A 27,953-nucleotide genomic window follows, 5' to 3' on the forward strand; every position below is an offset into this window, starting at 1 on the left:
CTCTCTTCAACCACAAGTCCTCAACTTATTATTTCTTCCACCTCCCCGATACGACTTTCGATTGAAATCCGTCTATATTTCATTTTACTTAAAGGTGTTAATTTGGACTCTGTGATATCAAGTCGAGTCGAAAAGTTAAATTATACTTAAGTGAATATGTTTTTTAATTGAATATGTTTTTCCTTATAAATAATTAATAAAAGATAATTAAAGAAGAAGTGGTGAATACAAGTCAAAATTCAAATTACAGTAGATTTTTTCAAATATTAATACAATTTATTGTTTAAATAGTTATATTTTTTTGATACACATTACTGTTAAACTTATTGACAAATTTTTGACATCTCTATTTTATCCCGGGTCTCTTTAACACTAAAGAAATACTAAATCGGACCACTAGTACATACGAGTAGTATACAAGCCAAGAACTAATCCTTTATTTTCTCGCCTCAATTTCTCTCTCCTCTGTTTTCATTTATTTTCTCCCCCTTTTTTCAAGGTAAGTTTTCACCCTTTCATTTGATCATGTTGTTGTTCAATTTGGCGATCGCGTTTTTATTTCATGTATTAATTTCAATCACTTAAATTTTGCTATTTTTGGTTATGAAATTTGATGTTATTTTAATCGTAATTGAGTAATTGTCATTTGAGTTTTTTTTTGCAATTTTTATTTTTAATAACGTATGAAGATTATGTAATATGAATGGTTTTGTGATGAATTGGGCTGAATTTGAGTAATTTTTGTGCATTGAAAGCGAATTTGAGTACTTGTGGATTGTTAAATTATGCTACTTGAGAGCTAGACAGTTGGATTTTAGTTAGTTAGTATTGGTAAAACTGTAAAAGTTTGCAATGTTGATGCTAAGTTGGTTGTTGGAGTTTTTGAGTGAGGAAAAAAAAGGTGTTTACTTTGAGAATTACAAAATTATTAAATGGGTGTTTGATAGAGGAAGTGAAATTGAGATGTATTTGGTCTTCATTTAGGCTTGGTGTGTGTCGCCGTGCACGGCGGGTGTGTTCGTGCTGGATAGTCGTTGTGATCATTTGCCAGGTCGTTACAGAATTCTCCTAGCTTGTGTGCTAGTTCTATGGATCACTATTTGTGTTAGGATGTTTATGAACACAGAGCACTGTCTACTATAGAAGCTTTATATATGTAGGAGAGAGAATTGTACTTTAGGGAATTGGCATACAAAAAAGAAAAAAGGGTCTGCGAGAGCGGATTTGTAGAAGTTTCACTTGTAAGTGTTGATTTGTCAAGAAAGTGGAGAGGTTGCACATTATAGCTTTGTGGTCATTTAGGTTGGTCCATATGTCTGTCACTCTATTCCCTATAATTCTGATGTGACATTAATGCTGGACATCAAGTTCTGGGGAGTGCACAAGGACACATTTTGGTGGAATGAGGATGTAAAAGCTGCAATTAAGAATGAATGAGAGTGCTTCTTGGTCTTGGGAGAATGCAGAAATGAAGAAATTATTGCAAAGATAAGGATGCTAAAGGTGAGGCAAAAGAAGTTATTCGAGAGGCTGATTTGAGGGCTTATATGGATGTTTACGATAAACTAGATTCAAGGGATGGTGAAAAATGATTTATACTAAGCTAGGAGCAGACAAGTGATAGACCAAGAACCATTGTATGGTAAAGGCGTGTGAAGGATAAAACCAAAGGATCCTTGTTCAATGTAACTTGATTAAGGATATATGGCGGGACTGCGGGAGTATTCTGATGAGTTGCTTGGTTTAGATGCTCACAACCAGAAGTTGTATACGTCCTTGTGTGTGAATCTATATATTTGTCACATGTATGTTTGAGTATTATCACACCAGAAATTGTTCTATGTATTCTCATGTGTATATGTCTACCTTTTCTTTGTTATTTTTGTCGATATGTTTTGGCTAATTGTATTATTTTCCTTTCATGTATAGTTTTGCATATTAACTTTTCCTTTTTCTTATTGAGAAGATCAAGAAGTATCTTGCTCATCTGATGGGGTGGGGGAACATTTATAAGAGGCGTATCAAAGTTTTTACCTTGGCCTTAATAATCTACCTGGACTATAAGGTAAGCCTTTCAACATATATTCCTGCTTTCATTTCCTTTTCCTCTTATTATTTATTTCAAATAATGTGCTGAAAGCTTTATTAAGGAATTATGTGCTCACAGGCTTTACAGAAGAGAAGTAAATGGATTAAAAACAAAACTAAAAAGGCTGCTGTATGGAAAAAGGCTCATGAGCGCAATGCTAGGCGTATTCTCAACTTCATGATACAAATGGAGGGTTTGTGGGTAAAACTTGGGCAATATTTGTCCACACGAGCTGATGTTCTTCCTGAGGCCTATATACGGAATCTTCAACAGCTACAGGATTCCCTTCCTCCTCGACCCTTAGATGAGGTTATTTTCCAACTGCTTTTGCAAAATTAACCTGAATAGGTGAAAGTATTAGAGGCTTTGGGTTATTGGATGTACTTTATATATGAGTAGCTGTTGCATGCAATCCTTGCATGTCATATGTTAATTTCCAGATTCAACGAGTAGCTGTTAGCTTAAGTATATTGGATTTCCTGTTGGGTTTTAGTTATGGGTAGACATGGCTAGCTTGAGATTGTTTTAGGAATTTGCTTGAGCGACAGATACCTTTAGAAAGATAGAAAGAGAGTGAGTTATCATCGGTTATTGCCCAGTTTGTAATATGTATCAAAGACTACCTCTGGAAGTTCATCTTTGAGAGGTCCAATATGTACATTTTCAAATTATTGTGGATGATGCTCGTTTTGAACTTTTAGAGAATCCAGGTTAATCATCAGTTGCTCTTTGCATAATTATCTGCCTTTCTCTTCTTAGTCCTTAGCCTTTATATTCAATATATGTGGTACTTTTTCCAGTATGATCCAGTCTCTTTCCTAAATCTCTATTTCACAAATCTATACCTTTGTAATGAAGACGACAACCAAGTCCCAATCCTATCCTCCTTGGTTATTACTCAGTCCCATGGAACATCCATATGCTCATTCAAGATATCAACTACCTCCTTCAAGATTTTGAAATTATGTATAGCTCTGACAACTTCCGTGGGGCTAATTGTGTTGCAGATTATTTGTCTAAGCTTGGTCATTTTATTCTCCATGACTGGAGTCCAAGTATTATTATGTGTGGGGCTGGCTGATGCTGCTTTTGATATATTAGTTCATGATATGCTAGGTTCAGCCTTTGAGAGGTCTTTTAACACTGTTTTTGCAATCTTAATCAAAAACTACTTAGGATGTGAAGTAAACATCACTTCTTCACATGGAAGTCCAGAAGATTTTTTTTTCTTTTAATATTATCTGTCATTTCGTATAGTTTTGGTTAATCATATATTGCTGCTTCTTTTGTGAGTACTTATTGGAAATAACTAAAGAACTCCACCAAGTGAAAAGTTTAAGAATTGTTATCACTGAATGGGAATGGATTTGGGGCCTGTTTAATGACTAACTCGTTTTGGAAATGGAGTGATATATGACTTTAAGGTATATCACATTTCGAGCAGCATATTAATAGATTAATGTCTTTAGCTTGAAGCTTATGTATCCAATATCAATCAAGTATTGACCTTAGGACTTTACTTTGAACTTTTTAATTTGTGTGTGTGTGTGTTTTCTGATAGTCCAGTTTTCTCTCAAGCCTCTCATTCTTGACAACCTACTATAATATATGTTTTCTTTCTGCACTAAGTGCTTTATGAAACAAACCAGGGGTAAAATGTTTTGAAAAGATTCAAAGATGAAGTTGAATATGTCAAGCCGTCAGCTACAATCTGATTTGATCATGCTTTACCAATTTGAACAAACAGTTACACTAGAGCCAACCACTTTCAAAGAATCACATATATATTGTTTACCTTTGTCAATTTTGATATTAAATCTAATACTTCAAAACATGAAACATTTCTGGACACGGGGGCAATATCAACTATATATTGCATAAGTGTTGTTGTTTTCATCTGTGAAAAAGCAAATTAATCATGTACAAGATGTTTCACAGATATACATGTACCATTGGATTGACTTCTCTTTTTTCTTTTAATTATTTTTTTAAAATGTATTTTTTTTTTTGCCAAACAGGTCTGTCATACCATTGAGAAGGAGATGGGAAAACCTGTGGAGGAGTTGTTTTTGAAGTTCGTAGAAGTACCTCTGGCTACAGCATCAGTAAGATTTATTTATTACTGGTCTGGTTGTTTTTTTGTATGCCATCCTAACTCTGCAAGATAAAAATATAGAATAAGTTGTTATATCTCAGAGTGTTGCTTGTACATGCATCAGGACCGACCGTTTCCTTCCCCCCCTCTTTTTTCCAATGATTAAAAAATTAACTCGTCTAAACAATTAACTTGGTTTCCTGTCAAATCAAATATACTTCATTATTGGTAGTTGTTTTTTTGTTTTTTCTTTATTTATATATTTCCTATGGGGAGGGCCTTGTCAAGGATGGGAAATGGTTTCACTGTTTAGTATGATTATTTGAATGTGTAGAGATACTCAGGTGACATTCTTTTATGTCTTGTGTTACCATATCTTGAACTTCATCAAGCAGTGTTTGACATGTATTGTGTTTATTTACTCTTTATGAAAACCTCGTTAGACTATGCCAAGGTTGTATCCTGATCTATAATAGGATGGCCTGTGACAGTTATGGAATTTTTAAAATTAACTTTAGTTATTATATATATACGAAAACATCCTTTAAATATTTTGTCTCTATGTTTAAATGAAGGAGCATGCTCAATGCTTTTAGCATGTTAAAATTATTTGTGACTTAGTTTATGTTTATTGTGCAGATAGCACAGGTTCATCGTGCTACACTGCAAAATGGACAGGAAGTGGTAGTCAAAGTTCAGCATGAGGGTATCAAGCAAGTTATATTAGAGGTTCTTACTGACTTTTCCTCCCTATCTGACTTTTGCATTAGAAAGCAAAACTAAAACATAATCAAAATAAAAGAGCCACAACCTGTAAACTATCACTGACTTTGGTGTAATATTTGTTCTTTTATAGGACTTGAAGAATGCGAAGGCAATTGTTGAGTGGATAGCATGGGCTGAACCTGTTTACAATTTCAACCCCATGATAGATGAATGGTGCAGAGAAGCACCAAAAGAACTTGATTTTAACATTGAGGCTGGTACTTATTTTCTTGTTGCTATTAATTGTTATTAAGTGCTACAACTTTTCTTCAATCATCAGTTTCATAAATAAGTTGTTTTGATTCTAGGCATGTTTTTCACTAAATTAGTGCTACAACTTTTCTTCAATCATCAGTTTTGTTGCTTAAGTTAGTTTTCTTTTAATTCTAGGCATGTTTTTCACTAAGTTTCTTCACATTTGTAGAGAATACTAGAAAGGTGGCCAGTAATCTTGGCTGTGACAAAATAAACAAGGATTCTAGGGGCACCAATAGCATTGAAGTTTTGATTCCAGAAGTTATACAGGTATTACTCTCTTGAAAGATCTTAATTGAATGGTATATTTGACGCTGAAATATTTAGCCGTGACAGAGGATAATATGCCAGAGTGTAGGTTTTATTTCCATCAAATTTGGTACAAACAAGAGAATTCGTCCTGAAAATATATTTGTCTCCAAAAATGAACTACAAATATATAAGAATGAGCACATCAACTCAGCTTGAGATCCAATAGGATCTTAAGTGAGATACCTCCAAGACTTATCTGAGAAATTTATTTATGATCATATTCAGGCCTTGCTGTGTTTTCCCCTTAAAGAGTTCACTAAAACAATGGCTCTTTCCCTGTTTGATTTCTGCATTTTTACCACTGACAGTCAACTGAGAAAGTGATAATTTTGGAGTATATGGACGGGGTTCGTTTAAGTGATGTTGAAGCTCTGCAAGCATTGGGTGTTGATAGAAAAAAACTTGTGGAAGAAATTACGCGTGCATATGCTCACCAAATCTATGTTGATGGATTTTTCAATGGCGATCCTCATCCTGGTATGTGAGATATCTCTGTTACTGTCCATCCTTGCTGCTTGTCATTCCTGTAATGTTTTTTGCCACTATATATGCTCACAGCTTGTATTACTAGTAAAATCCATTTATATCTTTCTAATTAAATGTTTTGTTTTTATGTTAAACTAGGAAACTTTCTTGTAAGTAAAGAGTATCCACATCGTCCAATTTTGCTCGACTTTGGCCTCACTAAGTCACTTCCAGAAACCACAAAACAAGCTCTTGCAAAAATGCTCCTAGCAGCTGCGGAGGTTAGTTGGAGCTCTTTGTGTTTTTTAGGGGATTTTCCTCCTGTAAATCAAATGATGGGAAAGTGTGTTTTTAGTAATATTGTTTGTGGGGTACTAAGCTTCAGGCTTCAATAGGAGGCCAAATCTGTTTGCAATCCAGGGGTCATTTGAATTAAATGAGTATCATGTTGACTAAAGATTGGTGCTTCTTGAAGACTGCTTTCTTCCTTATATTATACAAAGATTATAGATCCTAATTGTTTGTATTTTAAGTCTGGACCTTGGTCTGTGTACATGGGATTGACGTATGTTATGCTTCTTTGGTAAGCCTGACAAAACACTTTTGCGGTCAATAGGGAGGAAATGAATGAATGACATGTTCAACAGTGCCTTAACATATGACAAAGAACTTTTTTCTCTGGGTGAACGCTGTGACATCCATACTGGAAAAAACTTTTCCAGTATTTCAGCAGACCAGAATGTAATATTATTTGAAGATCTGTAATGTAGTGTCAGGTATAAACAAAATTTTATTAAAATTTTAGGACTGCCTAAAAGCCCTATACTTTGTAGAAATGATTTGCAGTTCAACAGATTCCTGCAATCACTCTGCTCTTCCTGATTGCCTACAACCTTAATATCTATGTTAGTTTTTGTTTCTAGTGTAGCAGCTGTTTCATTTAATCTGATTTCATAGTTACTTTTTTGAATTAGTATTCTTTTTTTACCTCATGTGCTTTACTGAGTTCTCAAAGATAAGATACATATCAGAACTTCTATTTCATCATATTGATCGACTTCCGAAATATTTGTTTCAACGGCAGGGGGATCACGTGGCCCTTTTGTCTGCATTTTCAGAAATGGGACTTAAGTTGCGCATGGACTTACCTGAGCAGGCAATGGAAGTGACAACAATATTCTTTCGTAACTCAACACCCGCAAGTGAAGCTGCTGTGAGTGCCCAGTTTGGTTTCAAGGTCACCGTTGATTTTTAAACTAATCTATACTAATATCATTGTTCTCTGTCCAGGAAACATTAAAGAATTTCTCAGAAGAAAGAGCAAAAAAAATGAAAGCCTTACAAGAAAAAATGAAGCTTGATGACAAAGAAGCCAAACGATTTAGTCCTGTAAGTACACTTGGTTTCAATGAATGATGCTACGATTGCTACTCTTTTTGTCCTGTAATGTATGTTTGTAAACATTGTAATGGTTGCTTTTAGGTTGATGCCTTTCCTGGGGATATAGTGATTTTTGCACGGGTGCTAAATCTTTTGAGAGGTTAGGGCGTTAATGCTTTTTTAGATATTTTTTTTTTTTTTAATTCACCTTCCTTTAACATTGTCTTGACTTTTGAGGTTATTATACATGGCTTGATATTAATTGAACGTCTGACTTTGAATTAGGTCTTTCTGCTACAATGGAAGTCCGCATAGTGTACTTCGATATCATGAGACCATTTGCCGAGTCTGTTTTGGGCGGGTGTGTTAATTTTCTACCAAATGTGGATGTTTTAAATTCAACTCATGCCTTGTCTGACGTAGATTGATTACTTGTCAGAATCATTAATATGGGGCCTGCAACAAATACGCAATGGCTCTGTGATACTCCTGTGCATTCAGATGTGGAAGGCAAGCTGCGGAAGCTCTTGATCGATCTGGGAAATGCTGGAAAGATACTTGGTATTCAGGTATGTTATATATGTATATTATACTTGTACAAGTTTTTTTTTGAGTCATGACTCTTTTCATGTTCCTTATAGTACTGAATCTAAGTTGTGACTTGTCTAAGTTTTTTGTGTTTTTTTTTTTTTTTTTTTTTTTACTGTATTTTTCACTTTGCTTACCAGATGAAGCATGCTCACAAGTAAATAAGATATATGTATCTTTACTTAGTAAATTATTAGTTGTTTTATTCTGCTTTCTCACATCTTTCATCTGTATTTTGTTTGTCTTCTCCTTTCATCTTTTTCTCATTAAATCCTAATGGGTTGGGAAGGGCGTCTTTTAGGATTTAGAAATTTGAAGGTTGGAGTGTCTTTATTTTTTATCTATTGAAATATCTACTCAGCCTTCACAACATTAAATTTTACTGTCCTAAGCTAGAACTTTTAGTTGAACTGTTTATTGCTGTTTTTTATTCAAAAGTTCAATGGAATTTGAACAAGATAGTTACAGGTCTGTTGACATTTGATATACATGTTTGCATGCGTCTATTATATGTTCTGGGTGGTGGTTCTGAAAAAGAGAGGTTGCTACTTGCTAGTGTCATAATCTTCCATTTCCATTCTTGATATACAAATTGTTCACACACAATCTATCAAGTGCCTATTTTCAACTCTTAAATGGTATTGGATCTTATCGCTAGTGATTTAGAGCTATATTAGATCTCGAGATTTAGCTGAGAAGTTGCTTGAACTAGCTCAACTTATTATATTAGTTGTAGACATGTAGTATTGTAGTGACATGTCTTCCATTCTTTGGGCATGTGCTAGTGTCTTACAGTGAAAATAGCATTATGCTATGGACTAGCACATATTAGTGACCAAAACAGAGAGGTGAAGGACAGAAAAGAGTGATAAAGAGAGGAAGGAAGACCAGGAAAGAACGTGCAAGATATGATTGTATCAATGCTAATCAAGGTGAATCACCAATTACAGCATAGCCAATCTTTCGAGAGGAATGGCCCTCTCCTAGGGTGCATAATACTAATTACTTTCCACAAAAATATAACATGACTCCCCCTCTTTCTAAATGTAGCTATTTATTGAGCTCTTCCTCTAACTAACTAGCTTATTATTCAAGCCACTAACTTGTAATGCTACTCACTAAAATATGACTCTCCCTAATATCAGTTTATAGCACATTAATTATCACTTTATCAGTTGTGTCAAATTTAGGTGCTTCTTGCTCCCTTATTATAATTTTTTGTGAAATTTTTCTCTTGAATCTTTGAGGATGCTTTTAAGTTTATGTGTTCTTTGAGTCTTGGATACAAAAATTGAAGCATCCCTTTTGTTTTGATATAAGTTTCTTAGTTCCATCTTGCTATATTGTTATATGGCTCAACTGTTTTAACTCTTTAAAGTAATGAATTAGGGAATGGCAAAATACATTTATAGTTTTACACGGAATGTCCCTTGTGAATGTCCAGGTAATGGATCTTCTTTAGAAAACACTTATTCTTTATTTTTATTATTACTCATTTTCATCCAAAGATGTGGGTGTGAGTGTATAAAAATGCATGAGGAAAAGCAGAAGCTTTTTAATGAAGACTCATTACCTAGGACTTGAAACATAGAATATCACTTGTGGAACCACCGAACCACAGAGATTTTAAAATGGAATTTAGCCTATGCAGAATTGCAGATGAAAGTTTTCCCTCTCATTATAGTTGTCAACATTTCCAGTATTGGGTTTTTCAAAATAGCTGTCAAGTTTCCTATAATAAACCACAAAAACATTTGATGTGCCACTAAACTCAATTTTTATTGGTAAAAAATAATCTAGAAGGTGGGAAGCATCGCAATGTTCCCTTAGTATTTTCTCATTTCCTAAATATGACAACTAAATGGGGATGGAAGGAGTATAATTCTGCTTTAAAAAATATTTGTTGCTGATGTTGAAATGAGAATTTTACAACCACTGCCAATTACAGCAAACTGGTCACAACAATTTAAGGCATTTGAAGGGTTCTTATGACAGCATGTACTTATCATGATCAGTTTTCTGCAATGTCAATTAGGTCTGTGCCTACAAAGATGGGGAAGTCATCATTGACACTGCTGCTGGAGCACTTGGAAAGTATGATCCCCGTCCAGTTCAGCTTGATTCATTGTTTCCTGTCTTTTCTGTGACAAAGGGTATCACTGCAGGACTGCTACATTGGTTAGTCGATAACGGGTATGATTTACTAATGTCGTGCAATTGTGCTAATTTTGCTTCTCTGGCTTTGAGCTTCTGAAGCTATAACCTGTTGGCAAGTGGTGCTAACGTGTGTAAATTTTAATATCTGTCTGTCTTCCTTTTTTATAAAAAAATAAAATAAATAGCTTTCCTGCATTCCTGCAGCTAGACATTTGTATCAGATCCCTGGAAGCAACTAAGCTTTGTGTTTTTCATAGACTGTGAAGCTACTAAGTGTAATCAAGATGTACTTTATAAAGAGGGTCTTCAACTACAAAGCAGAATCTACACCTTTAAAAATCTAGGAATATGATTATGTTGGTTTGCAGTGGGGAGGATATAAAAGTCTGAAATTTTCTGTTGGATAATTCTTTTTGCTTCTTATCCTGCAGAAAACTAAGATATGATGAAAATATTGCCTCTATATGGCCTGAATTTGCATCAAATAATAAGGATGCGATAAAGGTATTATTCTTACATGCACACAAACATCGATCTTTGCTTTAGTTTGTTTCCTTTCTGCTGCCTTCTATTGTGTTACATTACATGCTTTTCCTCTGCAGGTTCATCACGTTCTTAATCATACATCTGGTCTTCACAATGCATTGGCCAACATCATGAAAGATAATCCTTTATCAGTATCTGATTGGAATGATTGCTTGCAACAAATTTCTCAGTCTACTCCTGAGAGTGAACCTGGTCAACTACAGCTGTACCATTATCTCTCATTTGGTTGGCTCTGTGGTGGAATTGCTGAGGTTTTAATCTTGTCTTTTACTACAATACTTATCATATGCTATTATGCTTATTTTTTTTGGCATGCTGGCATTAGATATAAACAATTGGCTCCATCTCAAAATTCATTTTATCTTTATCTGTACATTTTTCTACATGTTGAATCTGAAAGTTGATACGATTATCATTGATGGATTTGTAAATACAAGTAATTAATCTATGGGGCCGAATAGGTTTCCACCCAAATTAAACTGAACTAAACCTAATTTAATGTAATGTGACTCATCACCCAAACTTAATATGAGCCAAATCAAATTGACCTGATCTGAACAGTCCATATTCTTGTTCTAATTTGTGATATTGCCTTGGTTCTGTTTATATTGGATCAAGTTTTTTTTTTTTTTTTCTAATGGGGTTTCAGTGATCCTGACTCCCAAGTTTGCTATTCTCTCTGCCTGACTGGTGACTCCATTTTGGACTCTACATTCAGAATTAATCATTTTTGATATACCTGCTATTCTTTTACATTGTGTTTTTGCATTTTACAGCGTGCATCAGGGAAGAAATTCCAAGAGATTCTTGAAGAAGCATTCATTCGTCCACTAGGTATTGAGGGCGAGCTGTATATTGGGATTCCCCCAGGTGATTTAGCATTCTTTGTGCTTCTTTTAAAGCTTTTTCTGGGGCATAGTTTCTAATAAAACTGAAATTAGATTGAATGTATTCGATTTATGAATGAGAAAAAAGAGAATCAATCCATTGATGCTATTTTTTTCCCTCCTTCCCTTTAATTCTTAGTATTTTCATTTCTTCTGTTTCACATATTTTTGAATTCAGGAGTCGAAGATCGACTAGCAGCACTTACATTGGACACTGATGATCTCAAGAAACTCTCTGCTGTGGAAGCTCGTTCTGACCTGCCCTCCTCTTTCCAACCAAGTCAGATTGCTCAGGTTGCCACTGCACTCCCACCCCTCTTCAATTCTCTTTTTGTCCGCCGTGCTATCATACCTGCTGCTAATGGGCACTGCTCTGCTCGTGCTCTTGCGCGTTATTATGCCTCATTGGCCGATTGCGGAACGGTTCCTAAGCTTCCCTCCTCCTCACCACCCCTTGGCAGCCACGTCCATATTCCAAAGTTTTCATCTGAAAAACTTCGAAAGAAAGAAAACAACACTAGTAAGAAGCGCCTAAATCTGGTTTCTTTATGCAGAACCATGATGTCCGAAAAATTTAATTATGAAAAAGGTGCAAAGGCTGTCAAGGATCCTAGTTATGATAGGGTTCCAAGTGATGAGGTTAGCAGCAGTAGCAATAGCAATGGCAATAGTAATGGCAATGGTGGTCATGTTGATCAAAACATACTGGGTAGTGATGTGAATCGCTATGATCATGATATGACAACTGTGAAACTTTTCAGTAACCCCAGCATTCATGATGCCTTCATGGGTATAGGAGAATATGAGAATTTTGCTTTGCCTAATGGAGATTTTGGGTTAGGATTTAAGCGGATAAACTCTGCTGATGGATCCATTATTGGTTTTGGTCACTCGGGAATGGGTGGGTCAACTGGTTTCTGTGACATAAAAAACAGATTCTCAATAGCCATTACCCTAAATAAAATGTCATTTGGTGGTGTCACCGGAGAGATTATTCAGCTGGTTTGTTCAGAGTTGAACCTCCCTTTACCCAAGGAATTGAAAGGTCTTGGCGATAGTAAAAGTAATTCAGATGTTGGAAGGCCCTTGATTAATTGATAATTATTTTCTCTTCAATTATCATCCCTTGTATTCATTATCAAAATTTTGTATGGTCTTCTGTAATGATATCTCTGTATTGCTGTATATTTATAAGATACGAAAGTGTCAGAAACTGAAGGCTATACCGTAGCAATTGTATACAAATACATGCTGAAAGCATATCGTAAGATTCTCGATAACTACCTGTATTAATTCAATACAAAGATTTTAAAAAGCCTGTAAACAGTCAGCTAAAGAACCCGAGCTAGTATAGCTCGATGGGTTCTAATTCGTATCTAGTTGTCAGTGGTATTTAATGGGATTGTCACGAGCACTTCTAATGCATGAGACGTGTGTTCTTTTGGTGTATGACCATTATGCAACATATTCTTCTTACAGGTAGAATTAGAATTCCCAGAGGTGGATATGTATACAGAATATGAAATGTGTGAATTAATTGTGCCAGTGAACCATGTCAATTATAGGATCATGCATTACACATCTATTGCTCGAATGTAAAGTTGCACGAGGGTGTATGATTCCTGGAGTATGGTACGACGACATGCTCTCAGAGTCTCAGGTCCAGAGCTGAGAGATCATTGTAATTTGCCTGTGTTAATGGGTCTCCTAGGCAAAAGTTATTGGAAAAAATTTAGTTGTGAGCAATTAGCAGGACTTTGAAATTCCGGGGAAATAAAATTTCATTCAAGTACTCAGTTCTGTGTAGTCTGGTTCTTTGGTCTTAATCGTTTATAAAGTTAGTTCACAATTTTCTAGTTCCACCTGCAAAGTGATTTAAGTAAAATTGTTCATCATATATTCATATACACAAAGCCTTTTCAAATTGATACTTAAAAAAATAATAAATGAAAAAAAAAAAGTAATTCCAGTCAACTTTGGAAAAGAGTCAAGCTGAAAATATTTAACAGTATAATTTTAGGTGTCTATCCTCCGCAAACACCTACTTCAGCACCCACATCAACTCCCACCATACCAACTGTATACCCACAAAAAAACATTAGCATATTGTTGAAGTTTACAGGTTTTGATGATGATGAACACAAAATAGCAAACTTCATCTAACAAGTATTTTCTAAGTGTTGGAATTAGTACATGTTTGCTTAATGAAGACTTTAAGAAAATCATGAGGAAAGTTAAAGAAGCTAAAGGAAGAAGAGTTCCACTTTGGAACTAGTTGAGTTCCCTAACAGGAACATGAAGACAGCAACTTGAGAAGCTCAACTTGGCTTGCGTTGAAGACAACAAGTTTCACAAGAACTTGGCCTGCGAGGTTCCAGCTAAGAGTTGGAGAACAAGTGACAGCAAGAACTTAGTCCTGAACTGCATGAAGCCCAAGTATCCTGAAAGTGCAATAATTGACGAGGCAATTTAGTTTTGTTAAGTTTTTGTTCTTTAGAATTGTTGTAAATATGATTGGTAAGTTTACATATGAGATCTATTAGAAACGTGACAAAAAGTTTGGCAAGTTTAAATTAGGAAGGTTTGAAAAAGATAAGTTTTATGAAAAGATTTACTAAAAAGATTTTATTTCTTAAAATCCGGATTTATCAAAAGATATTACTCTTTTCATAATTTATCTTTGACAAGTTTTCTATAAAGATTTTCTTTACAAAAGATTTACTCAAAAACGTGTTTTGTGATTTAGAAATTTAACTAAGTTATCTTTTGAAAACCCTACTTTCTATACGAGTTAATCTTGTATAAATAGTAGAATTCACATTTCTTTGTGAGTTTATGCGTGAAGAATTCGAAGAGTGCTTAATTGTATAAGTTTGTCAAGTTCACACTTTGTCATATTAGTTTCGGATTTCATGTGTAGCTTTCCTTTCATATACTAGAGATCATTTATTTGTATTGGTTGGATTCTTGGGTGAGTGAAGTATATCTTTGCATAGAGATTTGTAAGCTTCAAGGTTGAAGCTGAGTGTGAGTGTACTTAGGGAGTACAAGTGAATCTAAGTCAGGGACTTAGGTTGGGTAGAATAGGGTTTTACTGTGTAGCAAGTTCTGTCTGAAACTTGTGAGTAAAGGTCTAAGTATAATAGGTTGTAACTCGTGTGTTTGCCCTATTATATAGTGGATTGGTTCTTTGTTTGAAATCCCTTAGAGGGTCGAGGTTTTACTTCCAATTGGGCCCTGGAAGGTTTCCTCGTAAAATTCTGTGTGCATTGCAAGTTCCTTTTATATTCCGTTTTATATTCCGCAAAAGTAGTCAATAAGAACTCACATACAATTCACCCCCCTTGTAGTGTTCGTCTTAACTAACATATATACAAACACTATATTAAGATTAGCTAGATATCTTTGGTCGTTAGACTTTTTACTGTATAAAATACAGAGATAGTTTTGAGAGAAGAATTTCCTAATTTCTGTATACCTTTCCTGTAAATATAGAACACAATGATTACTGGTTCCAACTTTGATTTTTTGGGTTTAATTATCTCTCACCAGAGACACTTTAGAGGTGGAAAGTGCTTACCTTTCCCGCATACATCTAATGAGTGAGCTGAGCCTAGTTTGTAACTTTGATCAAGTTGACCCTTTGCCGGTTAACCCCTTTGATCGGGTTGACCCTCAAGGGTTTCGATCCTTGAAGACAAGACTTCTTACCAATGCAACATACCAGTAATAACAATAACAAAAAATACATTATAAATATATGGAGTAGAACTAATTAGTAATTTAGGGCCTGTTCACATTAACTGAGTTGAGCTGAACTGAACTGAACTGATTGGAGCTGAACTGAACTGAACTAAAGCAAGACTGAACTGAACTAAACTAAATAGAGCTGAAATGAGTATTTTATGAGAGAAAGAAATTAGTAGCTAACCTGAACTGAAATTAAGCTGAAGTGAACAGACCCTTATATCTGTCTTTTTCTCTTTTTTTATTTTTTTTTATTTTATTTTTTTTGGACAATGTTTGCAAATGTTGATTCAATCAACATCTAATTAGACTACTTTATGATTAAAAATTTGATCTACTTGGTATAAAGTTTACCGCATACTTTGTAATTAATTATTCTATTGTTTCGTGTAGCCATTAGCAAGTTCATATTCAAAGACTTTTGAATTTTGCTCATGGAGACTTAAATAAACTTAACCCAAATTTGAATCCAACTTAATAAATAGAGACTATTTCATATTTTATTGAGTTTAGAGAGCCATAAAGTGTAATAATATAGGTGATATCTAATTGTAATTTTTGGATTATTCCACCTCAAAATTTAAACCATTTTACATCAAAACCTCCTATAACCTTTTTTTAAGAAAGAAAAGAAAACTCTTTTAAATACAATGGTTAAAATCTCGTGCAATGTCCTGTTGTTAAATATCTTTGACAATAATATTACAATATATAAAGTATATGCAAGATATTCAGAAATATTTTATTTGGGTATATATGGAGTAACATAGTCAAATTGGAAAGAAAATATCATAAGGTATAAATAGTTTACTTAAAGATTTTGCACAAAAAAAAAAAAAAAAAAAAAAGTGAAAAAGGCGAGAAATTTTTTTACAAGGTAATGACAAGTGTCATAATTTGCTTTTAGTATAGGTTAATAGATGAGGATGAGGAACTATTTCTAAAATAATGTTTAGTGAAAGGGTAGAATGAGTGACAATCATTGTCAATATAATTTTCCACGCTCATAACTTTTTTTTTTTCTAAAATTTAAACTTCCTCCGTTCTTTTATTATTGCACCATATAGCTTGACACACTTTTTTTTGGTAGTGGGAAAAGGGAAGAGAGAGAGGGGTAAAATTACAAAGTTATCCATGTAATGTAAGCATAAACTAAAGAATCAAGTGGCAAAAGTAAGGGTATATTGGGTATTTGTAGTGTGAACATAGATATTTTATTTGCTAAAATAGAAATGGTGTAATATTTGTGAAACTTTCTTAAAAGACAAATGGTGCAATAAATAAAAAACGGAGGAAGTATAATTAAGAAGGCCACCTCTACTTATATGCGGAGTAGGAAATTAGGAATGACAAGTTCCAAGTCCACTCTTTAAATTTTTGGACATCCATCTCTAAAGGACAATATGAACATTACATTAGGCATCTCATAATTCATTAATCCGACAATAAATTATAATTAGTAAAATATTAATTATAATAATTCAATGATTAATGAGATGTAACGTACAAAAAGGAAAAAGGTAGAGGAAACAAGTTTAGCTGTTTAGGTAGAAAACGCGTCTTGGCAGCTAGCTTGTATCTTGCGCATTTGGTATGGTGGCCTTTTTATTATTAGTACATGCCAAGAGATGGTGCCATGGTTTTTTAGATCTTTATTTTTAATATCATTTATTCTAGTAAATTAAACCAAACCACTATTCATGATCTTTATATATTAAAAGATACGGATTTGCTACATGTAGTCTAAACGCTATATATAAGCATTAAGCAGATTTAAAAATAGATTTTAATTTATGAAATGAAAAATCAAGCTCTCTATGGATATATATCCCTAAGGACTTACAAAACGTTTTCGACTAGTATTTTAGCCAATTTGATTAAATATATAAAAGAATTATTAAACATTAATTTATAACAATACTCGATACACACTGTGTTTCATATACATATTTTTTAAATTTATAGGCCCTGTTCCTTCACCTTATAAAAATAATATTCAGTAAAATTAAAATTAATTCAGTAAAAAGAAGTTCATTTCAGTAAATATTTGTAATGTTAAAAAAGAAATATAGTATAGAATCAGTTAAAATAATTTAAGTCCAGTAAAATAATTTCAGTTCAGTAAAAATTAGGTGAAGTAAACAGGGCCTAATACGGAATATCAATATAAAATTAAAATACATAAAAATGCTTATATGCAATAATAAGGATGAATAACATAGTCGTTTTAATACCTCCTTCATGGAAGGTAATAGGTTGGACCTCGAGGTGCATGGAATATAAAATGGGTTGTCACTAAACACACTGACACTGAAAATGAAGGTCTATCAGAAAATTAAAAGTATTTATTTATTTTGTGGATTTTCTGACTTTGCTTAGTTGTTTTTGCACTTATTTAGTAAAGGCAACATGTAGTCGGATCTCCACTTTCTATGTGAAATTAATTAAATACGTAGCTGACAAGAAATCATACAATGTAGATTTATATGTTTCTGTTCAACGTATATTTGCCTTTAATTTGTGTGCATCAATTCAACGTTATTGTCGGACTAGGGATAATTTTTGTTTCAATTTCAATGACAATATTGAATGAAGATGATTTATGACTTTCATACAAACAACCCAAACAAAATGGGATGAGAGTTAACAAATGATCTTTTCAATATATTCAATGTCGCGTGTTGGTTCGAGTCTCATGGATTAGGGGTATAGTTTAACATGTTTTGCTCAATGTATTGGTCTTGTCGGAAGGCTAAAGGTGGCGAATGGGGTATTTGATCCAGATTGGTTTGGTTTTGATCAATTAGTGTGAATCATATTTGGTGATGAGTAGTTGATCTGATTTGTTTAGGCATTGGATCAATTTGAATCATTTTCAGTTGGTACATCATTTTCTTTTTTGTTAATTAGTTCTCCTTGATATAGTATTCTATACGAATTAAACCATGTTCATTTCGAGTTAGGTTGTATTGTATGATCCAAATTTAGTTAAGGAGTATAAAACAATAGATTTAGTCCAAGATAGGCAATACAAAAGAAGTGACCTTAGTTACCTAAGTTTTAGAATAGGCACTAAAGTGCACAAGTACAAAAGTGTGGGGTAAGGTAGGAAGGAAGAGTAATAAGTTGTATGCCTAAGCTATGTACTATGGAAGTACATATGGAGTAGTATTAATAACCCCGTAATTGATTCACTTTTTTCATGAAAAAAAAATTATATTTCAATTGGTACATTACAATTAAGTTTTATTATACGTACGATATTTACACATTAAACTCCTAGAAAGAGTACTAATTGATGAGATGAATCAAACAATCAACTAATTAACTAATGTACAATTTTTCATACCATTTCAATGCAAGGAGTTACTCGATTACAAGTCACATTAACTATTATACCAACATTTCTGTTATCTTATGATATACCACCAATTTACAAATGCCCTTGATTATTAATTGGTTAATCATCTTTTCAATAAGAGAGTTGATTAATGTAATCTCTAAATTACCAATATTCCATTACATAAGTGAAGATTTATCCATTATTCTACTATCACATGACCCATCTTCACATTCTTTAATTTGTTAATTAATTATAGTATCAAGCTAGATGTATATGCCATTTTTCTTGCAGTCACACAATAATACACCATATTTTATATACACTAATTAAAATCCAGTTCATATCCCATTCGACAAGGCAAATTAATGCTCCTAGAATATTTTGGTAAACATAATCAAAATTAAGATAATGATAATTAATAATATTAATTGTACCTTTCCTCAATAATTGGGCATATAGTGGGAAGAAATTGTTAGGAAACACACCAATGGTGTACGTGTTACCAAATTTCCCACTATATAAATGTAGTGAACATCCAAAACTAAAAACCAAGACAAAATCTACTACTCTTCTAACCTAAAACTTTCTTTAATTCTTGTTCTTTTTTTATTTTTGTTACAAATTTTATTCTTTTCTTTCTATTATTTTCAATATGTTAGGAATTCGTAAGGTATACCAAATGCTTGTAAGCAACGTAGTACCATCCCTAGGAGTAGTTCCTCACTCGAATGCTCGAAATTCGATTTCCAATCCTACCCTTGCAACCCCATGCAAGAAGAACGTAGCACAAGCCAACGACACAAGGGCAAAAGCGTTAATAACCGTGTTTGGCATGGACAAAGATGGAAGAATAGCCAAAGAGAAGGCTTGTAATGTGGTAAAGCAACTAGGGTTAGTCAAGGAAGAAGAAGAATCGAGTTTTGATGTACTAGAAGAACAACTCGAGGCGAATGAAGTGCTCCTCATGGAGCTAGAGGAGGAAGAGAAGAGAGAAAAGCAACAACTCCTTAGACAAGCTTTCTTGGTGTTTGATGAGGATAAAGATGGTTTTATTGATGCAAAAGAGATTAAGAGGGTTTTAGCATGTTTAGGGTTGGATAATGGATGGGATATGAATGAAATTGAGAAGATGATTAAGGTGGTTGATCTTAATCTTGATGGAAAAGTTGATTTCCATGAATTTGAATTGATGATGGGATGATTTTCATTTTAAAAATTTTATAATGGAACATTATTTCATCTTAATTTATGTAAGATATACATCAAAATTAGCCAATTTATTATTTGACATACTTTTATTTTATATATTTTTTGGTTAATTTACAACATACTTGGAAAATGGGTATACATGAAGAAATATATTCCTTCAAAAAAAATTCTCATGAATTCTAGTCAAATTTAAAATTAGTTTGTTTATTGGTTGAGTTTACAATTTTTAATTGTAAGATTTGGAATTCAATACTCAACGACCCTAACTTTCATAATCGAAGGGAGGGGCCGGATGATGTGCAATGAACTAAAACTTAGCTTTTGTCCTTCTTCTTCAACCTATTTAGACTTAATTAATTTAGGAAAAGTAATGTATGAATTTATACATATTAATATTGTTATTAACATGTACTATTATTTCATAAAGTTCTTACGAGTAACGTTTTTCATTTACTTTTGTTTTACTACGTACAAAGTTCTCAAAACTTTCATTTTATTCGGTTTTGACAAACCCTTAATATTCTAAGCACACCAAATTCACTTGTGTTATGCTATCATGATACCTTAGCCACATAAAGGAAATTATTTGAGATAACCCTTACCATAATTTCTCAAAATGACTCAGGCCAAATCTTAAAGAATAAAAAATCACTTAGAAACAATTCTTACCCAGCACCTTTACTTGATGATCTGAGATTCAAACCCCAATTCTCCAATTTGAGGAAAGAATCTTAACAGCACAAGTGAGTCGGTCATTGTTTGATGATCCAACGAGTGATGAATGTTACTCGGTAATAAGCATTTTACAATAATACGAAGTATAGATATGGTTCAATTTAAATGCATCACTTTTTATTTTAGTTAATAAATTCTCTCTATCTCATATTATATCTGTTTGTACTTAAAAAAAACTGCCTTAAGAGTCCATGAATTCAAAAGTGATGCATCTAAAAGAAAGTAATACGAAAAAAAAAAAAAAAAGATCCATTGTAGTTTGTACTCTTTGTAGCAATGAGTACTGACAAATGATAAATTAACAACCAGAAGGCATCCCATTTTAGCTGTAGAACTCATGACTTCGTGACATGTTTCAGCCTCGTCCTCTTCTTCGTCCTCCTCGTGCACAACAGATGTATTATTCATGTTTCGGAATATCGTAATATGTTGTTCCGCTACTTCCTTACTACTAATTATTTTATAAACTGGAATTTAAGACCACAACGTGTTATAGTTTCTTAATTACTCGCTAATATTGAGTTGGCAATATCAAATTATTACTTGTATTTGACAACGAACCAATTAAACACCTACCTTTCGTAATATGCATAGATCAAGATAGAAAAGAGTTGTCCATTAAAATGAACTAACCTATATATTTATTGTGAGGATTGATCATGATTAACCCGAAACACTAAGGGTCTCTGTTTCGATTTACTGAAAACAAATGAACTAAACGGAACTCAAATAGAGCTGAAATGAATTGTTTATGAGAAAAGGAAATTAGGAATTGAACTGAATTGAACTGATTGGAACTGAACTATTAAATGTTTAGGCCGTTTCAAATAATAGGCCAAGAATTATCAACATATACTCTCGAGGTTTAATTACTATAATCTATATCAAGCAAGGTTTGACCTCGGGATAAGGGTTTGACCTTATGATTTAAATTATGGGGAAAAAAAATACCATTAGAGACTCTTTGGGGTGAGGATTTCCTTATCCATCCAGTTCTCCATCTTTTCACTCATAATGAGTTTAGCATGCAAACTTAGACTGGATCTATGAGAGGTCAAAACTACAAATATGCACGCATATCATGATTTGTGTGTTCATAAATCTTGTCAATTCTTCCACTCTTTTCAAGAGCTATAGAAAATGTGTCTCAGGTACAAGCATTTTGTCACATAACTTAACATAGGGGGTTCAAGCCATTGGGGCCGGATGAAACATACATTTATCACTTGCTTGAATTGTGCAAATTCTTGACACATATGCCTGTTGGCTTTCATACATCTTCAATGATCATACTATTATGTAGTAATGTAGTATAAATGTATCATACAACTGACAAGTTATAAGTATCCAACTTATCATGAATAATGAAAGTATCAATTCTCAGATTTTTCAAATGCAGATTACTATATAGTGTATACTCACACATTTTTAGGTGATTATAATTTGGCCTAGAAGTTTTGATCCCCTGATTTTTTTCCCATTTTATTTTAACTAATTCAGATGTATTAAACCAGCCAAGTGAACCATTAATATATTGACTCTCGTACAGAAAATTACATAAAATAGGTAACTTACAACAACAGCAGCAGCAGTAACAAACACATACAACTCTAGCTTTAGCAACTTACAAGACTTATTATTATTATTATTATTCAACCCTTGATACTTCCCTCTTTCTATCACCTTCCTAGAACACAAAAACCATCTAGGAGTACTTACATAATACACTCGAAACCCGGTCTCTCAGCGCCAAATTCCTGTCACACAGCTAGTACCGCCACAGCTAACTGTACTGTCACTCATTAGGCCACTACTAGCACTTCCATGCAACACATGATCATTGGAATTCTGCCACGAAAATGCCCCATCGAATGACGAGTCTTGTCCTTGAACCATGATTGTTGGGGTGACATTCGTGACACATGATATGCTTTGGGTGCTGCCTGACATTTGAGGTGAATTTGATCCCAAATTAGTACTCTGAAGAAGCTGATTCAGAGTGCCTCGAGTAACCCTGTCCTCTGCTAATTTCACCTGAATTTTCGATCATATGTCATTCATAATACTTTGCAGAAATTATTTGTACATCTTAATATAATTAGTTAGTACTTCAAGATAATAAGGACCTTAATAATATATGTTTCTTTACCTTGGCTCTCAGAGCTTCGACATCTGACTTGAGCACGCGGTTGTTTGTGGTAGCTTCTCTGAGCTGCTGTGCTGCCTCATTCAGCTGCTTGAAGAGCGTAGTGTTCTCTACACCAAGTTGTTCAACCTGTATAGAACAGAACATTTGTTAAATTCAGAACTCACATTTACATTAAAAACACGGCAATAATAGCAAGATTTTTATACAAAGATCAGTGATAATTACAGTACAGACAGTCACAAGGTCAGTCTATCAAGCCGAACTAAAGATTGATTAACATTAATATATATGATGATATAAAGATAATTAATGCCAAAACAGAATTAACTCAGTTAATTAACTAAAAAACTTGGACCGACATCAGTAAGTTCAATTGGATGGTTTCAACTAAGCTAGCTCCTAATGACAGATTTCAACTGACAAACTCTGTAATACTCAGTAAAATTTTACTAGAATGATAATGCATATGTCACCTGAACTTCCAACTCCTGTTGATGTGCTTGCTTTCTTCTTCTGGAACGACGAGCAGACTCCCTATTCGAAACCATCCTGAAATATATTACACACATTATTAGCTAATCTGCTATTTTTTTTCATCCTGAAAACATCTAATGTATTATGTTATTGTACATTTTATGTGGTCATTCTACTAGCATATAATCAAATTATGTACTAAGGTTGGTTGCTGTACATATTTCACAGCATTCATACCTCATGACCCTAGAGACCATACATTGAAATTCCGATCCAGTACAAATAGGCCAAGGAATATGTTTTATACTCTTATCAATTGTTCTTAACAAACATATGTACTAATGCAAAAGAATACTTAATATACCTTCGTTGGCGTTTTACATCAACACCATCATCGCCGCTCTGTTCACATTGACCGGCCTCTGTCTCTTCTTCATCATCTTCTGAGGAACCACTTCCTTGATTATCTCCTGTTTTCGGCTTAATAAGAATTGAGGTTGGACTTCCAGCTGCACGCACATTGAATGGAATATTAATTAGTAATGTTCATCCATTTTACATTATATTAAGTACACATAATTGTAACACCATCACATGCAACAATATTGTAACATGTTATATATTATACTACGCTGCATAAAATCTTCAGTTTATTTTCATATATATGGTCATACCACAGATCGATGATTGCGAATCAATCGTCGCAGAGAGACAGGGTTGTTGCGGGGTGAAATTCTGATACCATGAAATTGTTTGTTGATCAAATCCTCCTCCAGTTGCAAAGCTATTGATAATGTCCTGCTTCATTTGTTCATATTAATACAAGTACATGTCAAAATAATGTAAACAAGTTTTTGTAAAAAAATAAATAAAAATGTAACGATATATGCATAATAGGCATAAGAAAAGATGCACTATATTGTAACATGTCCATGAAAAAAATAATGTAACGATATATTACCAATAACACGGACTTGTTCATGTCAAAATATTGTAACGAATCAGCTATGCATAATACCCTTGCATTTATGCTATGCATTATGTACTACTTCAAGATGTTTGAAAAACTTGACTCATTTCTAAAATATCGGTATTTATATAATATAATATAAGTGATGATCGAAGAGATTAAACAACAAACCTATGACAAAGTAAAGGTACATCTATACAGTAATACAATATTATAAATTATATGAAAAATCCGTACAATCTATCAACTAATTTCAAATGAACATAATACGATATATGTATTTGATAATAGTTCGATCTTTAAAATTAAATTCAATTTGAAATAGAATTATACCTGGTGGAACAAAAAAAAATCTCCTAGAATATGAAATTCCAATTATTATTTTTTTTTAAGAGAAGGAAAGAGGAAAGAAAGAGAGAAAAGAACCAAAAAGCTCTTACCACTAATTACATACTTATAATAATCCATTAGAAAGTCTCTTTAAATAGAAGTTGGAAGTATTCTCTACGTAAATTATTAGCATGAACCTTTATTTTTTCGGGTGGGGCCCGATTAAAATAGTTTGGAATCCGAATCACAACTCATCATAATTAGTAATCTAGGAGTATCTTTTTAGAAACCCTACTTTAAAGTGCTCTTTAGTCTTTACGTCATTTTCACCTAAAGAATCTCCCTTATTTTTTATTTTTAATTATTTGTCAATTTCTTCATAGCTAAGCTTACAATAATTTACATCCAAAAGTTGAATAAATAAAGAACAAATTATGTGAAGTCATTTTCCATTTTTTAAGAACAACTTAGAAGACTCACTCAATTAAGGATTTATTAGTGTTATTAAAAGGACGAAGGGAGTAGTTTTAATTTGATTTCCCCATTCTTTATGAAATTCTCGGCTATGAGTCTATGACTAATATGAGCTCGAAGCTTACTTTGAAAGTTCCAGTATATTTGCTTCTTTGCCGGAAAATAAAGACTTTTAAAAGGTAGGAAGAAATAAAGATTGTTCTTTATTAATTTCGAGTTGAGAAAAAAAAAAACTTATATCCGATAAATTTTTTTTATACATATCACTCTATCAATCTTTTAAAAAAAAAATATCCTATCAAATAGTAATAATTTTTTCTAAATCTAATAAGTTTAATTAAAACTTTGTAATTAGATACAGATCGAGGGATACCTTTCTTAATACCAAAAAAATCTACTAAAAAAATTCTTAACCGGAGTGATGGAATTGATGGAGACGCAAAAATATGAATAGTGAGGGATACATATATGATTATGAGACCAATAATGAAAGGATATCATATAGGAACATGAAATACTTTTATAATCTGTAAGACGTGCAAATCTCAGCAATTTATGAAAAAATCAGAACATTATTCACTCTGAAAAAATGGATACACAAATTAATTATACAAGTACGATGAGACAATATATATATTGTATTCATGATGATTAATTAAACAAATTAAAACCCCTTATGTGTCGAAATTCAAATTGCTTTTGACACTCCCCTCCATGAGACACTAAAAACAAAACTACGATTGAAGTACATATTAATAATAAAAAAAAAATACGAGGTCAAAATAATTTCTTTATGTATCTATCATGGATCATGCTATATTATCTTCCTAGTCATTAACTTTGGACAACTTTGATTTAAGCACTTGATTTGGGGATAGCATTAGCCAAAAAAACCAACAACTAATCCATGATTTACCTTCTTAATTAGACTTATAAAATGGAAAAAGATATATACAACCCTTAAAGTAGAAAGAAAAGACAATAAATAAACATTCATTGCACTAATTTACTCGTAAATTGTCGATAAATTCCCAACATAATACTTAAAAATTAAAGAAAGTACATATAGTATTACCCTTATAAAATATCAGTTGTGTTTCATCACTTTCATGGTCCGCTACTATATTTATTGCTCACAAACCAATCTACATCAACTTTTTTAAAGTCAAGCTCAATAAATATGTTTTGGTACAATGTAACCTACTTTATTTTTTGAGCAAGTGATCATTATTTAGGTTTTTTTTTTTTTTTTTTTTTTTTTTTTTTTTTTTTTTTTTTTAAGACCCCAATTTATTTACTACATATTTATTTATTTATTTGATTTTTCTGGATGCAAATAAAGAGCAGATTAATACTCTAAATACATAAATGTTAATGTTAAATAAGTTAGGTTAATGATCAAGGTTTTCTAGTTTAAACTTGAATATATACTGAGAAGATTGTTGAGTTATTATATACAAGTTTCCAAGATTTATACGTTCATTAAAGTGATTTCTGCAAATAATTGTTAGTTGTAGGTTGCTCAAATTGTTTCGGTTGTACTAAATCATATAGCTATATCATGGGCAAAATAAATATGAAGTAATTATTTTTTTCTAGTTTTTTTTTTTTTTTTTTTTTTTTTTTTTTTTTGAAGGAAACAAAATTTAAGTAGATTTGTTTGGTCTTCTTTATTAAACTTTCTTGACAAACTTCAATTAGAATATTAATCACAAATTATAGGATATATAGACAGGTTAATTTCATGAAATTCATAAAATAATAAGTTTATAGTTAATTTTTTTTATCAATGAATCTAAAATTTAATAACAAAATGAAACAGATGACATGCTACATGCGAAATATTATCATAATATGATACTTGTATGATACAAGACTGTCCAAGATTTAACGTTCAATAATTGATTAAGTACCTTATAATTTACAAAAAAAAAAAAAAAAAAAAAAAAAAAAAAAAAAAACTTTACAATTTTACCGTTGTAATTTCCTTCATATTTTACTCAAAATTACAATAAAATAATCATGTAAAAAAGAAAAAAGAAAAGGAAAAAAAAGCCGGTAATTAAAATGATATTAATATAGGTGGAACACAACACAAAGGCAACAAAAGACAATTAAAATAAAGAAACACGTGAAACGCACGTGCAAGTTAGAAGTGCAGCAGAAAGTACAGTACACAGCACTCGGGACTAGAAGTAGTAGTAGAGAGTAGCAAATGATTGAGTACTCCGCCAACCTACCACATATTCCCTACACCCTTTTTATTACAATATAAATATCTCATATTTTTCCAACAAATAAACGTTAGATAAAACCAACATAAGATTAAAAAAAAAAAAAATATAGTAAGGGATTTTAGAGAGAGAGAAAATAAACCTGATGGTTAATGTTATTAGTCTTAAATCCAAAATCATCACCAAGATTATGATGATGATGAGGAGGAGGAGGAGGAGGAACAACTGCGGCCGTTGGATCAACAAATTCAGCCGCGGCATGATGATGATGATCATAGAACATGGGATGGTTGTTATGGTGATGATGATCGATATTGATGTTTGTTGGATCATTGTTGAATAAGGCATGAAGCGCAGCCTCAGATGGGCTGCGCTTCATGGGATTATTATTACCCGCGAATAGGGTTTGATTTTTGTGGTTCATGATGTTATTATTAACTTAAGGAAGAAGAATGAGTTAGAGGGAGGAGAGAGAAATTTTTTTTGTAAGGGGGTGTGAGTAGAGAGAGAGGGAAAAGGGGAAAGAGGTAAGGTGGTAGAAGTATTGATATAGGCCCAAACTCGCAACACCCTTGTGAGTTCGGAATTAAAAAATAAAAAGGAAAAATAAAATAAAATAAAAGGCATATAGTATTAGTAGTAGAAAACAAAGTTAACACGTAAGTTTGGAAAAAAAAAAAAGGAGTTTAGAATGAAGTTTGTGGGGCTCACATGATCCTGGCATGGAGCAGCCTCTTTTAATCTTTGTT

At 32.8% G+C, this 27,953-nt stretch overlaps 3 protein-coding genes across 6 annotated transcripts; 2 read left to right on the plus strand and 1 right to left on the minus strand.

The window, feature by feature from the left end:
* Nucleotides 1-402: 402 nt before the first annotated feature.
* Nucleotides 403-12,958, plus strand: LOC145591506 (uncharacterized). Its single transcript, XM_081647981.1, has 19 exons — nucleotides 403-499; nucleotides 1,967-2,065; nucleotides 2,168-2,398; nucleotides 4,108-4,194; nucleotides 4,824-4,913; nucleotides 5,041-5,167; nucleotides 5,374-5,474; nucleotides 5,825-5,993; nucleotides 6,141-6,262; nucleotides 7,066-7,194; nucleotides 7,272-7,370; nucleotides 7,464-7,521; nucleotides 7,647-7,722; nucleotides 7,801-7,930; nucleotides 9,985-10,142; nucleotides 10,538-10,610; nucleotides 10,709-10,903; nucleotides 11,429-11,522; nucleotides 11,718-12,958. Exons 2-19 carry the CDS (start codon nucleotides 1,991-1,993, stop codon nucleotides 12,635-12,637), a joined length of 2,934 nt encoding a protein of 977 aa, XP_081504107.1. The 5' UTR covers nucleotides 403-499; nucleotides 1,967-1,990; the 3' UTR covers nucleotides 12,638-12,958.
* A 6,226-nt stretch (nucleotides 12,959-19,184) lies between these two features.
* On the plus strand, nucleotides 19,185-19,955 carry LOC145593109 (calmodulin-like protein 2). The gene has a single exon (XM_081649618.1). The coding sequence runs from the start codon at nucleotides 19,282-19,284 to the stop codon at nucleotides 19,828-19,830; it is 549 nt and encodes a 182-aa protein (XP_081505744.1). The 5' UTR covers nucleotides 19,185-19,281; the 3' UTR covers nucleotides 19,831-19,955.
* A 2,121-nt stretch (nucleotides 19,956-22,076) lies between these two features.
* Nucleotides 22,077-27,721, minus strand: LOC145593110 (basic leucine zipper 9-like). Of its 4 annotated transcripts, none has more exons than XM_081649621.1 (6): nucleotides 27,347-27,721; nucleotides 23,871-23,994; nucleotides 23,561-23,705; nucleotides 23,196-23,271; nucleotides 22,723-22,848; nucleotides 22,077-22,607 (listed from the first exon to the last, which is right to left on the minus strand). In XM_081649621.1, exons 1-6 carry the CDS (start codon nucleotides 27,626-27,628, stop codon nucleotides 22,317-22,319), a joined length of 1,044 nt encoding a protein of 347 aa, XP_081505747.1. In that variant the 5' UTR covers nucleotides 27,629-27,721; the 3' UTR covers nucleotides 22,077-22,316. The 4 variants fall into 4 exon arrangements, with proteins under 4 accessions (XP_081505747.1, XP_081505746.1, XP_081505745.1 ...); XM_081649620.1 differs by having other exon boundaries at nucleotides 23,871-23,997; XM_081649619.1 differs by lacking the exon at nucleotides 27,347-27,721 and adding an exon at nucleotides 24,158-24,193.
* Between the last annotated feature and the right edge of the window lie 232 nt (nucleotides 27,722-27,953).

The sequence above is a fragment of the Chenopodium album genome, chromosome 18 (genome assembly GCF_948465745.1).
Source record: "Chenopodium album chromosome 18, dcCheAlbu1.1, whole genome shotgun sequence".
NCBI classification, from domain to species: domain Eukaryota; kingdom Viridiplantae; phylum Streptophyta; class Magnoliopsida; order Caryophyllales; family Amaranthaceae; genus Chenopodium; species Chenopodium album.

What these genes read in the sequence shown, in the direction of transcription:
- LOC145593109 (XM_081649618.1), top strand. Translation starts at nt 19,282, where the DNA reads ATGTTAGGAATTCGTAAGGTATACCAAATGCTTGTAAGCAACGTAGTA.
- LOC145593110 (XM_081649620.1), bottom strand. Translation starts at nt 27,628, where the DNA reads ATGAACCACAAAAATCAAACCCTATTCGCGGGTAATAATAATCCCATG. An exon ending in CTAATAACATTAACCATCAG is followed by an intron (nt 23,998 to 27,346) that starts GTTTATTTTCTC and finishes GAACAAATGAAG; the next exon opens with CAGGACATTATCAATAGCTT. An exon ending in AACAGGAGTTGGAAGTTCAG is followed by an intron (nt 22,849 to 23,195) that starts GTGACATATGCA and finishes TGTTCTATACAG; the next exon opens with GTTGAACAACTTGGTGTAGA.
- LOC145591506 (XM_081647981.1), top strand. Translation starts at nt 1,991, where the DNA reads ATGGGGTGGGGGAACATTTATAAGAGGCGTATCAAAGTTTTTACCTTG. An exon ending in TACCTCTGGCTACAGCATCA is followed by an intron (nt 4,195 to 4,823) that starts GTAAGATTTATT and finishes TTTATTGTGCAG; the next exon opens with ATAGCACAGGTTCATCGTGC. An exon ending in GGTGCTAAATCTTTTGAGAG is followed by an intron (nt 7,522 to 7,646) that starts GTTAGGGCGTTA and finishes ACTTTGAATTAG; the next exon opens with GTCTTTCTGCTACAATGGAA.